The sequence below is a fragment of the Triturus cristatus genome, chromosome 7 (genome assembly GCF_964204655.1).
Source record: "Triturus cristatus chromosome 7, aTriCri1.1, whole genome shotgun sequence".
Classification (NCBI taxonomy): domain Eukaryota; kingdom Metazoa; phylum Chordata; class Amphibia; order Caudata; family Salamandridae; genus Triturus; species Triturus cristatus.
The window spans coordinates 947,119,950-947,134,440 of NC_140590.1; the positions used below are offsets into that span (position 1 = coordinate 947,119,950).

A 14,491-nucleotide genomic window follows, 5' to 3' on the forward strand; every position below is an offset into this window, starting at 1 on the left:
TGTAAACCAAACCAGTATAATTTCTACTGCATATTCGAACTTTATTACAAAAAAAGTATCATATTACTGCAAAGTATTTATATGCTTACCTGTACCAGGCTTGCTTGGTTGCAGAAAAATAAACTAACAGTATATTTTTATACAAAACACAATTGGCCTAGAGTTCAGTTCTTGAGTGTGTGAATTCATTTGCTGACTGAGTGTGTACAACAAATGCTTTACACTGTCCTCTGATACTGCCTTACTGCTCGACCAAGCTACCACTATTAGAGAGTAAGGTTCTATCTAACTTTAACCTCTGCCTACCTTTGGGGACTCTTGGACTGTATACACACTGTACCTCACTTTGGTGCAGGATTTATAGAGCCAGTTTCTTATAGAGGGGGAGTATATTTCAACCACAGGAGTCTCATGCACCTATTGGCTTGTGAACTGAAAACGAGCATTGGTTAAAACTATAACCCAATTGTAAATAAATGGATTGCAAAAAGCATCATTTTACCAATACTCACAGTGGACTACAAAATAACAGTAAGAATGTTGGGAAAATAAGGTGTACAGCAAGCAACACACAGACACAGCAGAGACTGCACCAGTAACATCATCTTCAACTCTAAACAAAGCAAATACATACTTTATCATGGAGGGAAATTTGCTTCAGTAGGGCCTCAGACTTACTAGCACCAAAATCCCTGGGCCCTACACTGAGCCATTCTAACAGTATTCTGGAGAAATTCTGGATCCTCCAAAGGGACATTTGCAGTTGCTCATACGGCAGGATTACAGCCTCACAGATTGGCGCTCGAGGCAAATGCGGTTTTATTTGTTGGAAGATGTCAGGTGTCTGCAGCACCAACCGTTGCATAAATTACAAAACATGTTTTTAGACCTATTTTTTCTAGTTTTTGCTGCCAGACCTCGCTGCAATGAGGACTCATTTTTCTAATGTGGGAAAGTTATAGCTCGTTTGTTTTTCCTCATTTGGGTATTCTTAAAAGGAAGCCTGTAGGAAGGCGCGAAACAATTAAGAACACGAGCCACACAAAAATGAAAAAATACAGAAGTTTCATGAAAAATTTGGAAAAAAAATCTATTTAAAGATGAGGCAATTATTTAATTTAAAAAAGTGAAAGTTCTGGAAAGAAAGCAGTCAAGAAGTTTTTCTTACTCGTCTTTTCAATCACTTTTTCTATAAATGTATGAACACCAACCTGATCACAAAAGCTTCATATAAGAAGAACAAATGCGAAGAAAACAACATTCACTGTAATGTAATGTACAAGTAAATGCCAATACGCTTTTTAATGTTTAACATACATCAAAGAAACTCGATTGTTGATGCATCATTCACCAGACACATATTTTGTGGTTTATGTAACCTCAAATGCAAAGCTGTAGGATGGTTTATCATCTTACATGGTTTTCTTCTTTTAAAATATGAGTAACATACAGTTAAAAGCCTGTCAGGTAGAAACCGTTCACCAACACTGAACTTAAAAATACCAACTACACACTGCAAAATTAAACAAGCGCTGGCAAAGCCAATATGTTTCACCTACGTACGCGCTATTGACTTTGCTGAGGTCTTTTAGCCATTTTGTACAGCGGCGTAGAGTGGAATGGTATGACGAAAAGTGGTGTGGTGTGGCCTAGAGTGGATTGGCTTAAGTAGCCTGGAGTGGGGAGTGGAGTGGCGTAGAGCAGAGTGGTGTACAGTGGAGTGGAGTGGCGTAGAATGAACTAGTATAGAGTAGAGTTGAGTAAAGTAGAGGGGCGTAGAGTAAAGTGGAGTGGTGTAGAGTGGAGTAGAGAAAAGTGGAGTAAACTGGGCCCAGGGGTGTGAGGAGATCAGTGCACCTCAATTAGTGGCTGGGTTTCTGTTAACTGTAAAACCAGGGAATGTGGACCAAATGTCATTGCTTTGTTCAGGGCCAACTGCACTTTTACTACACGGTGGATGCAGGCCACACAATATCTTGGCCGAAATTACTCTCTGTACCTGTTAAATAAAGGACTGCATGGATGCACCGATCACAATGGTGCTCTGTCACATGGGAGGGGGCCATGTCTTCAGGCAAGCAGACATCACAGCGCTATATCTTGCTTTAGTCCTCTGGGTTGTAGAGTGCAGTGATACAGAGTAGAGCGGAGTGACAGAGTACAGTGGCGTGGAGTGCAGTAGCATAGAGTGCAGTGGCATGGAGAGCAGTGGTTTTGAGTGCAGTGGCGTAGAGTGGTGCAGAGTAGATTAGAGTAACAGAGTGCAGTGGTGCAAAATAGAGTAGAGAGGCGCAGAAAGCAGTAGCGCAGAGTGCAGTAGCACAGAGTAGAGTGGTGCAGAGTGCAGTGGCATAGAATGCAGTGTTACAGAGAAGAGTGGCGTAGAGTGCAGTGAGGCAGGGTAGAGTGCAGTGCCGTAGTGAGCAGTCATGCAGAGTACAGTACAGTGAGATAGAGAGTGCAGTGCCGTAGAGTGGTGTAGTGACGAACAGTAGAGCGGGGCAGAGTAGAGTGGCATAGAGTGCAGAAGCGTAGAGTAAAGTGATGCAGAGTAAGGTGACACAGGGTGCAGTGGCATAGAGTAGAGTGGTGCATAGCAGTGTAGCATAGAGTACAGTGGTCTAGAGTGGTGAAGAGTAGATTAAAGTGGGGTAGAGTGCAGTGGTGTACAGTGCAGTGACAGATTGCAATGACGCAGAGCCGCATGGCAATGAGTAGAGTGGTGTACAGAGCAGTGGCCTACTTTAGAGTGCTGTGAAATAGAGTGCAGTTGCCTACAGTAGAGTGATGTGGCGTAAAGTACAGTTGCGTAGGGACCAGAGGCGCAGAGTGGTGTAGAGTGTAGTGGCGTAAAGTGCAGTGGTGTGGAGCGGTGAAGAGAAGAGTGGCGTAGAGTGCAGTGGCCTTGAGTAGAGTGGTGTAGAGTAGAGTGCAATAGAGTAGAGTGCAATAGAGTAGAGTGCAATCGAGTGCAGTGGCGTAGTGGTGAAGAATAGAATGCAGTGGTGTAGGGTCGAGGGGTGGGAGGGAAAAGAAGCAACATGGAAATGGGACAGGTAGGAGGTGGTTGAAGCTGCATGGACGGAGATATGAGAGACGGACTGAAAACACAAGCACTCTTAAGGAGTGCTTCAACACAAAGAAAAATGTAGCTCTAAAAACGGAAGCAGTGGATGTACACAAGTACTTTGTCCATGCTCCAGGGGAGGCCTAAACACAAGAAGAGAACAGGACGTATGCATGCCGTGACAAACTGGGACGAAGGCAACGAGAGCAGCGCTGAAGCTAACAAATGGTAAGCTATGGGCAGGCTGTGCTCCCACCGTATGAGAACAATGTGTCTAGGAGACAGCACATGCACTGTCTAGGAGAAACCAAAAAGGAATTGCTGACTTTCCCCATACCAACAACGCCGCACCTAAACGGGGCGGATGGATATATATATATATATATATATATATAGTGCTAGCGAGGGTCTATGGTTTTGAGTGGTATCTTGACTGCTTTAAAAAACTCAAATAGGCATCGTTTGGAACCGTACCTCCTCAGTTCGTTCATAACCTTGAACGCCTTCCCCAAGTGGCAAGCATTAACCGTGATTGTTCGCTGGTTCTTCTCATCATCTTCAGGTTCTGTGGGTGATCGTGAACTTTTGGAACTAGAAAGGTGAAGCAGAAAAAAAACACCTATAAAACTGCTGCAAATACAATATACAATTTGACATTCAGATTTTGATCCGGCACCCAGACAAACGTCTTTAAAGACAGTCTGTTCACAGCAAATGTGCAAGTCTTAAGCCTGCTTCTTACATCTTTTATTTAAATTAATGGTTCTTAATAGTAAAAGCATCCACAAAGTACGACAGGATAAATGCATAATGTATAAGCAACTATAGAGATATAGGACCCTACTTTTAAGGGAAGCATGCCTGTTAATGAAACAGCTATTAAAAATACAACATTTGTATTAACAGTAGAGTTGTTCTCTCGCTGGATTCCGTTAATGCTATGAACTCCATTTTACAAATTACAAACCTATAGCATGTCTTTTCTAACTGTTAAACCACAAACATGACTTGGCACCCGGAATAAGCACTTTATTATAAAGCAATCACATTTCATTTTAAAATCACATTTCATTTTAAAATCTCGGGAGTTTGTCTCCAATCTAGTCGACATCTCTGATATCTCGGAAGGCTAAACACACCTTGTAAGCCACAGGACTCTGCCGGGCTGGTGACTGTGCACCCGTAGCAGCAAGCATTGCTTGCAACGGCACTGCACCCTTATATACATATGGCAACGCTATAAGTTAAGGCGATCCTTGTCTGGCTCTCACAGGCTCCTGAAGCTGGAGGGCTTCAGCCATGAGGCCTTCTGGCCGTCAAACTTACATGAATAATAGCAGTGTGCCCACTGCCCACTCCTGATGTTAGGTTGTTTACGATTACAAGGCTCCAGGATTGCCTAATTCTTGAGCACACAATAGTAGAACATAACTTACTCGTTAATCACATACTTATTTCCGGAAATAGGAACCTCGTGACAATTATTTCCTATTCATTTTCACCATAAATAACTATACAATTACTTAGTTTTTTTTTAAATAAATCAGCATACAATAGAGTTTGATCATGAGAAATCTCATGTCCTTTGCATAACACTAATTTATATGCAAATATTATTGGCACCATTGAGCGATAACAGTGGGACATGAAGACCACCCCTCTTTACTGTAATGAAGAATACACTGGCGGTCATTACATTTTGTCGGGGGTGATAAACCATTATCCTTAGTTTAATGGATCCAACTCCAGACTCTAATGGGCAGAAACCCGAATGGTGTAAAAAGGCCTCTAATGCAAGCAAGAGAACAGCTCCCTCGACTTCCAGTTCGACAGTAAAAGACAGCAATACATTGAGTTACAGCGGGCTCCTCACAGTCTTAGAACTGGGTGCCACTGCACCTGGTACACCACGGATAGCTACGCCACTGAGGAAACCTGCTTTTATTTCTGTGCAACCCAACATCCGGGCGTTCCTCGTTGGATGACAACTGGCAAGCTACCCCTGCACTGCACTGGACTAGACCCACAGTATCACTGCTACCATCACGGCAGCACAGGATGTGTAAAACGTGTGCTACCAAGTCTCTTCAGAGCTCTACTCTGCTATGGGTCAGCTAATGCATAGGTCTCGCCACAGAGTGTTGCGCAAAGGATTTCGTTTCTAGTCTTTCCTGCCCATGCCACGGTGGCATTAAGACGGAAAGGGACATGCGGCACAGAATGACTATCATTGTGCCCAACTTTTCACAAGAAGGCCACTGAATGGTGTAGGTGATAAAAGGAACCACTGATGCAACTGACCTACTTTCCACCCCACCGTATCCAAAAGCAGCATGGAAATGCCGTCCCAACTATAAAAAAACATTAATATATGGATTACAATTCAAAGAGCCACGGTAGGTGTGGTTAAATATAAAGCAAGCTATCGATGCTATAGTAATGTAAGCCTGAGTCAGAGGGCCTCAATTCAGTCCCTCGTGAGAAGGAGGTAGAGGAGACAAAGGTCAGTGCCAAATGATGTATGCTCAATCATAATTCATCTAGTCTTGATGTAGCATTGGTGGTAGCTTTGCCGCAATAAATAGGAGGATGCTATGAATGTGTATCCAGTGATGTTGATTTCAATAATGTGTGGAGACCCCAAGTTAATGTGAAATCTCTTTGCTCCTCTCAGGCTTCTGTGTGGATTTATTGCTTTCTACAGACTCCTTTGTTGGTCTCTAAATTATGGTAATACTTGATTACGCCACTCATTGGTGTAGACTCAAGTAAATTTATCAGATTTTGCACAATCCATTAGTATCAGGATCTACCAAGGAAATCCTCTGGTAGCGGGTAGTCACAACAGCTTTTACAACACCACCCGCAAGGATTCCATTCAACCTCACTCCTTTGAGGTACATTGTTGTCTGCATGATTCAATAACTCATTTGATGCTAGCAGTGCAATATCTTAATTTTGCAGTCCCATATGGCCTGGTTTCGACAAACGGCAACTGAAAAAAAGCTTCTTTTTGGCTCAAAATCTTTACCCAGCCCACTGGACTAACCCATAAGAGCAGTACCAAAGATAGCGCCTTGTCTCATACATAAAGCCTGCATACTTACTCTGAATTTACCAACTAAACCACTTTATTAAGCTTCTTGGTCTAAGGCAGCTTTAAAGGGAGACACATATTTCATATTCACGCTTGTAGAAACTTACACTGGTGGACAACCCATCATAGTTTTCTTGCGAGAAGCATCAGATGCCATTGCTTTGATGCTTCCCAAACTCTACAGGGAACTGGACAACTGTTGCACTTTTAATGTACGAATGTACCCTTTTGAACAATGCAATTTTGGTAGTTACTTCCTCATCGCATTGTGAATAAAATATGAAACATGCCTATGTACAAAAACGATAACAGTGCGTTGATTTATTGGTAACAAGTTATAATTGGAAAGAAATTATATGGGAATAAAGAGAAAAAAAGACACCTGTTATCTTGTATTCATGGGTCTTTATGTTTAAAACGTTTTTATTGAGACAAAACAAACCATGGGGGAGGGGGATAGGAGGGCAGGATACATGGAATACAGTCAAAGAAAAAGGGTGCAACTCCAGAGGGTTGGCAATAGGTAGCGCGGCGGGTCAGGGGGAAAAACACAGTAAATGAAGGCTAGAAATACAAGCTGTGGAATCCCCGCACGCGTATCCGACACCCCAAATCTAAACAATAAAACCCCCCCCATCAACACCTCAATAGAACACAATCCCCCCCCTCCCATCCCCCATCCTCCCAGTAACGAAACAACAACACTTCCCCCCCCCCCCCCCCCGTCCTATGGTCCCGCATCAGAGTAATCCTAACCAGGAAGCCCCGCACCCCCCCCCCCTCCCCGGGGGGTCCCCGTTTCATATGTAAGCTAGTCCGCCGGGGTCACCGGCGGCGTCAGCCTGAGCAGCCTAAGATACCTCGGGCAGGTGAGCTCCCGGAATTCAGTGGACAGCAGCGCTAGAAAGGGTTGCCACAGCTCTTCAAATTGGTCTATCTCCCCCGCAACCGTAAGCGACAGCTTCTCCATCCCCAGCACATGCCAGAGCCTATGCAACCAACCGGTGATGGAGGGGACGGTGGTTGTGCGCCAGTGGATTAGAATGTTCTGAACCGCAGACCCCAGCGCGATTGCGATCTGCCTACCCCTACGGGACTTCAGTGGGTACATTAGGTCATTGGGGAGGCCCAACAGGACATACGCCGGGAGTCGCGGTAGCTCTATCCCAAAGTGCTTATCCACCTCGTCCAAGACTTCCTTCCAGTAGGCGGTCAGCACTGGGCAATCCCAAAGAATGTGTGTAAGGGTACCTTCCTGCCCGCAGCTCCGCCAGCACCCCCTGTCAGTGTGTTTATGCATTTCATACAGTCTCTCCGGGGTGTAGTACCAGTATGTGGATACCTTAGTAAAGGTCTCCGTAAGGCCCGTGTGATATGCAGAGTGCCGCGCCCGATACGCAATTTTGTCCCATTCCTTGTGGCTGAGTGTCCTACCCAATTCCCTGTGCCAACGCTCCCTCCCCGGGTTGTAATAGTGAAACGGCGGGGGTTGTAGGTATTTGTACAGATCGGTGATCAGTTTAGCGTCGGAGGTCCGAGTAGCCAACCACCTCTCATACGGTGTAATTGGACGGGCGGCGGTGGCACGCACCTGGGGCTGGAGGGCCCAATGCCGAACTTGCATGTAGCGCAATCTGTCCAGCTCCGTCAGGCCGAACTCCTGGCGGAGTTGCTGAAAAGGAACCACTCCTTCCGGGCCATAGATCTGGAAGAGAGCCCTGCAGCCCGCCCGCACCCAGTGGGAGAAAACCCCCGGCTCCATCCCTGGGGAGAAGTCCGGGTTGCCCGCAATGGGCGTGAGCGGCGAAGGGAAGGTGGTAAGGCCCCGGGCCTCACAGACCGCGTCCCACACCCGCAGGGGGACCCGCGTAACAAAGGAAGCGTAAAGATTAGGGGGGCGATGCGCGCGGCGCAGGAATGGAACCTCTTGTAAGGTGCGGCCCGCCACTGCCTGGTCTTGGAAGAGCCAATGTTTGTCGGACTCCCACCTGCTCCACTCCACCAGATAGCGGAGCTGTGCCGCCTGAAAGTACTTACGGAGGTCCGGAATGCCGAGCCCCCCCGCTTCCGGAGCAAGCGTGGAGAGGACCCTCTTCATGCGTGGCCTGCGGCCCTGCCAGACAAAGCGGGAGATGTCAGCCTGCATTTGTCGTATCCAGCCCGCCGGGGGTTGGAGCGGAAGGGCCCGGAAAAGATATAGTATCTGGGGCAACGCCGTCATCTTGACCGCCGCGATTCGCCCCAGCCAGGACAGCAGGCCTTTGTTCCAGCGGCCAAGCTCGTCCTTGATCTTCCTGCTGAGGGAGGCATAATTGGCCGTAACCATCCCCGATAATGTAGGCGCCAGCAGAATCCCCAGATACGGCACCGTGGACGAGGACCACTGCATGGGGAAGAGCCGCTGAAGATCCCTCCTGGTTTCCGCAGCCAGGGACACGTCTAATGCCATCGACTTGCTCATATTCATTTTGAAGCCGGCCACCCCCGCAAAGGCGTCCAGCTCTCGGAGGCAAGCAGGCAGCGACCTCCTAGGGTCGTCCAAAGTCAGCAGGACATCATCCGCGTAGAGACTGACGGTGTGGACGTACTGGCCCATCCGGACCCCGACAGCATCCGGATTATTACGAATCCTCTGAGCAAACGGCTCCATGTAGAGGGCAAACAAGAGCGGCGAAAGAGGGCAGCCCTGCCGTGTGCCGCGCTCGATGGCAAAGCCACCGGAGCTACACCCGTTGACCCGCACCGACGCTGAAGGATGCTTGTAGCAGTTAAAGACCATGGTGCGGAACTTATCGCCGATTCCCAATTTCTTGAGGACCAGCTCAAGATACGGCCAGTGAACTCTGTCGAAGGCCTTCTCCGCATCAACGGACAGCAACATCCGCTCCCCCGAGATCCTTGAGGCCTTCTCCAGAACATGCGTCACCCTCTTGGTGTTGTCAACCGTCTGTCTGCCGGGCACAAAACCGGCCTGGTCCGCCTCCACCAGGTCGGGGAGGTGTGGACTCAGCCTGGACGCGAGAATCCCCGTGTACAGCTTGAGGTCGACATTTAAAAGCGAGATGGGTCGGTACGAGCCGCAGAGGGCCCGGTCCTTCCCAGGTTTCGGGATTACCGCGACCGTCGCCCTCAGGAGATCCGGAGGGATGGCTCCGGGTTCGGAGAAAGAGTTAAATAGCCGAGTAAGGACAGGGGCCACGGCCGTGCAAAAAGTCTTGTAAAATAGCGACGTGTACCCGTCCGGGCCCGGGGCCTTGCCATGTTTCAGCCGCGCGATAGCTGAAATCACTTCCTCAACATGGATGTCCCGCTCCAGGTGGTCAGCCTGAGCCGGATCCAGTACCGGGAGGGTCACCGACTCCAAATAGCCGTCGGCATCCCGTGGCGAGGAGGGCTCCTCAGCATACAGCGCCTCGTAGAAGCCGCGGAAAGACTCCGCTACCTCCGCGTCCCCGGAGACAACCCCCCCGTCCGCGCCCACCAATTCTTTCACAACGCTGCGCTGTTGCGCGACCCGGAGCCGGTGTGCTAGGAGCTTGCCACATCTGTCCCCCCCAGTGTAGTAGGCATGTTTCAAGCGTAGGGCGGCATACTCCGCCCTGTCAAGATCCAGAGCCGACAGGAGCTTCCTCGCTGCCTTCAACTGCCTCCACACCCTCGGCGCCCCCGTACGGCGGTGGACCTGCTCAAGCTCCCGGACTTGAGCTGTCAGCTCCTCCCTCTTCAGTTGCCGCTCCCTATTCTCAGCTGCAGAGATAGAGATGAATTCCCCCCGGAGGACGGCCTTCAATGCCGCCCACTGTGTCGCCAGCGAGGTGTCAGTGTTGCTATTGTGGGTGAGATAGTCCTGTATGACCTCCCCGATGCGTTGCACCACCGACTTTTTGTGTAGAAGTGTATCCCGGAGGCGCCACACCCCCCGAGAGGGGGAGGCCGCCGGCCACTGGAAAACGCCGGTGACTGGGGAGTGGTCAGACAGGGTCAGGACCCCGATGTCCGCCGCCGTGGCAGCGGCACGCATCGGTCCACTCACCAGGAGGTAGTCCAGCCGTGAGTAGGTTCGGTGTGCGTGCGAGAAGTAAGAGTAGTCCCTATCCGTGGGGTGCATGGAGCGCCAGAGGTCGTGCAGATCCATTTCCGCAATCCGGGCCCTCCCAGCCTGGGACAGTTCCCCCGTCTGCGGGAAGCGCTGCGCCGATCTGTCCATCGCAGAGTCAAAGACAATGTTGAGGTCTCCCCCCAAGATAATGTGGCGGTCAGGGGAAGCAGTGACATCCACCAGCGCGGAATCTAGGAAGCGCTCTTGGTGATCGTTTGGGCTATAAACGGAACCGACCGTAAATGCTATGCCTCCCAGGCGCATGCGATACGCAAGGAGCCTCCCCTTCTGTTCAGCACACTTATGCAACACCTCCCCCCGAAAGGAGCTCGCTAGGAGAATGGCTACCCCCGCCGTCTTGTTCGCTGCCGAGGAAAAGAACTGGGTAGGGAACTTAGCAGAGCGCATCCTATGGCAATCTCGGGGCAATAAGTGTGTCTCCTGCAAAAGGCAAATGTCCGCCTGCGTCCCCTCCAGCAACGACAGGATCGCTCTACGCTTCACCGGGTTGTTCAGACCCTGAACATTAAGGGTCACTACCTTTAGGCCCGGCATTCCTCGCGGGGGTCGGGAGCGCCATGCAATGGGCAGGGAATCAGCGGGTGGGGCGCGCGGGGCCGCAGCGCAGGACAAGCCAAAACAAAGCGGGCATAGACAACATCGGACGGGACCTTCCCAACCCCAAAACAACCCCCTCCCCCACCCAAAACCCAACCCTGGCAACTAGCCACCCACAAACTCAAACACCCCATAGTCTCAGTCAAGCCCCAAAACGGGCAAGTCCGTAGAAAAGAGCAAAGTGGACGTCCAGCCACTCACCTCCAACCGTTCCCCCCCAACCCCCCGCCCCGTACCAAGCATATAAAGAAGCTAAAGACATCTCCCCCCGGAGAGTGTGTTAGGCCGTCAAGGCCACGCTAGAGGAGCCGGTCGAGTCCCCGGCCGCCACCCTCAGGGCGTCGGCCATGTCCGCTCTGATGGTAGGGGAGTCCGGGCGCCCCACACTGGTCGCTGAGCGCCGCCTCGTTGACCTCCGCCGGTTCCGTCTCTCCGAGGACCTCCACGACGGCGTAGCTCCCTCCTCCTCCGCCGCCGTGAGCCCCAGGACACCACAAATGTCTTGCAAGGAGCGTAGCTGGTGTAGCACTCCGTTCCACCGAAAAATCAGGCGGAAGGGGTGACCCCAAGAGTACGGCGTCTCATGCTCGCGCAAAAAGTCAGTGGCAATCCTAAAGGACCTGCGTTTCTGCAGAGTGATGGCGGAGAGGTCCTGGTAAAGCGCCACCGGCCGATCCCGGAAAGTCAGGGGCTGTTTCCTGCGGGCTTCAGCCATGATGCGTTCCTTTAGTGGAAAGTCGGGCAGGAAGGCCAGAATGTCCGGTGGAGGTGCCGATGACTGGCGCTGCCGGCCAACCCTGTGCGCCCTGTCAATGCTGATGGGAAAGTCCGCAGCTTCCCCCAGGATCTCTCGGAACAGGGCCCGCAGGTAGCTCCCCAGATCGGACCCCTCGTCCGCAGTCGGCACGCCACGCACTCGGATGTTGTTCCTCCGAGATCTGTTCTCAAGGTCCTCGGAGTGGGCCTGGAGCTCCACACACTGTTCCCAGAGGCGAAGAACGTCCTGCTGGAGGTGGACTATCTCCTCCGCTCGCTGTTGGCCCTCCGTCTCCGCCGCTTCCACACGCTCGCCAAGGCCCTCCACCTCCCTGCGCACTTCTCGGACCTCGCTGGCCACCTCCTGCTTCAGTGTCTGGAAGTCCTCCCTGAGGGAGCTGAACAGTTCCTCCATAAAGGCCCTCGTGACGGGTGGCTCCCCTCCAGTCACATCCGCCGGAGCCCGGGAGGGCCCCGGTGAGGGCTGCGTCCTGTCCCGCAAGTGCTGGGCCCTGCCAAGCATGTCCGGCAGGGTACGGTCCCCTTTCTTCGGGCCTCCTCTTCCAGACATCGCTAGCTCCGCAGTCGGGCACCGAGCCAGGCACTCCAGGGATGCTCAGCCGCCGGCTAGCACTCGACCTGGGTATCCCCCACGAGTGAGGTCGCTGCGTCACAGGTGACAAAATGGCGGCCCAGTCCGGTCACCGTCAGCCGCAAGAGCTTGTGTGAGACAACCGAGGGGGCCGCAGCAGAGGGGTCTCATAAGCACATCCCTCCGGTAATCAGCCCAGCAGCAGCGGGGGTCGCTTGCATCCAGCAGCCAGGACTCCGGCGAAGGCTGCCACCACTGCTCCTTCGGGGACAAAATGGCGGCCGGGCGGAGCAGGCCAAAACGACCAGGCCCGACGACACCACCGGGCCCCCCGAGGCACCCCACAGTAAAATAAGTTCCACCACCGGCCCCCGTCTGTCACGCACAGGGGCCTAGATGGTCCAACCTCATCAGGGAGTCCGCTGTACCTCGGCTAGGGGTTAGGGCCTCCGCAGTGCGGGGTGTCGCCGTCACCAGTCTGAGTGCCGGGGCACCCGTCCCAAGCCTTCCACACCGTCGGGTCCCTTCCCGCAAGGCTCCTTCAGTCAACGTCGAACGGCGGGCCAGATCCCCTCCAGATCGCAACTTTCAGCACCAGGCCCAGCCGAGGCGCCCGGACAGCTCTCCAATGCGCTCCGCCCCTCGGGCTCGCCGTCGTCGTTCCTTGGTCTCGATCGAACTTTTGGGGGGGTTCCCCCGAGGCGATCCGAACCAAAACAGCACCAATGTGCACCCCTGATGCTCCGCCACGCTCCTCTCCCGCGCTGAGCCTCAGCGGGGGGAGAAAAGCATAAGAAAAGGGCTCTAGCTTGGCCGGGCCGGAGGAGCTACGGGAGGAAGCGTCCGCTCACCCCGCCATCTTGGCCACGCCCCCATTCATGGGTCTTTGAGGTACTAGGTGAGTTATAATGGAAACGCATTTGCAATAAGGTACAGATCTAAAATATAAACTGGGACTCCCGGAACTGCAATTGTCCAATAACAGGAGGCCTAACCAGACATCTTGATGGATCAAAGGGATTTACTACTATATGTAAGGATGGTCCTTCAATAACGAAATTAATGTATTATATGGCATCTTTCATAAATAATTATGAAGGAGTCATCTGGCAGGTAATAATGAAGAAGCAGTAGATGGATATACAGAATAATGTATAGCAAATCCTCAACCAATCTGCAAACAGTAACCTCCTACTGGGACATGAATCAGGATTCTGACCTTGAGACAACACAGAAACAGCTACCTCTCAGGTAGATGACGCTCCTCCTACACTGCTTGCTGGATCTTCCCCAAATATTGGCTGCCTGGTTTACAGTGCACCGTGGTACCTCGATGTGCACTTGGCCCATATGAATGGGTGGAGCACTAGGTCTTCATCTAGTCTTGCTTCTCGGGAAGATCTTGGTACGTGAACATCAAATCAGTGGGAACGCCGCCTTTATCACTAAATTGTTGGGTGCTCCTGGTTTCCATTCTCACCTCACACTGCTGAAGATCTGCGAGGAGCACTTAGCCTCAGTTTTAACAGCCAGTAATTCTGTACTGATCAGAAAGTTGATGCTTCCCAGCTCCCTAAGGATCTCATCATTTGCTGACAAGCCCGAATCCCAAACTTTTCTAAAATTCAGGGAGAACTGGAGGAGAAAATTCTCACGCCTCAAAAACAGAATTCCTTCCATTCGACACAAGCAAAAATGTATAGCAAAAGATGTCAGGATAATTGTGCAATGCTGGTAATGTTGCACATAGATGGCGAGACTGGCCTCCTGATTACAGTGGTTCAATATATAGTCACAATAAGGGTGATCCAGATCTCTGCTGTGTTATCCTTGGACCCAAACATTTTACCACATCAGTACCACCCTCTTGAAGCAAGAATCAAAACGGAATGTATAACATGCAGGGTCTTGTATACCTCGTCTATGCAATCTATATACCTGCAGAGCAAGTTTTCAAATGAAGGAGACACGTGCTTGACCAGTAGTAATTTGCTCAAGTGGTCAGTGCTCAGTCCATCAACCCTGGTGCTTCTTTCGTCTTATTACTTCAGAAAGCTCTAAACGCTCATCTTTTCTAAGCCATACAGCGGGTCAGCTTGGTTTTTCGGTTCCTCAAAGGTCAGAACGCTTTTTCTCTGCAGCCACTAGGCTATGTTTGGCATTTCAAGTACAATCAGATTGGATTATTCATCGCAGATACTTTTAACTGGGAACGACTAAAGAACACATCAGTTCTGTCCGTGTGTCATACATCTTAGCCTT

The 14,491-nt window shown here is 50.9% G+C and overlaps 1 protein-coding gene across 3 annotated transcripts in view; it reads right to left on the reverse strand.

The window, feature by feature from the left end:
- The window catches only part of KLHL3 (kelch like family member 3), a 529,889-nt gene that overhangs the window by 421,490 nt on the left and 93,908 nt on the right, over positions 1 to 14,491 (reverse strand). For all 3 annotated transcript variants that reach the window (XM_085617962.1, XM_085617960.1, XM_085617961.1), the window contains exon 2: positions 3,542 to 3,658. In XM_085617962.1, coding sequence (XP_085474088.1) covers positions 3,542 to 3,658 — 117 coding nt within the window. The remainder of the gene's footprint in view (positions 1 to 3,541; positions 3,659 to 14,491) is intronic.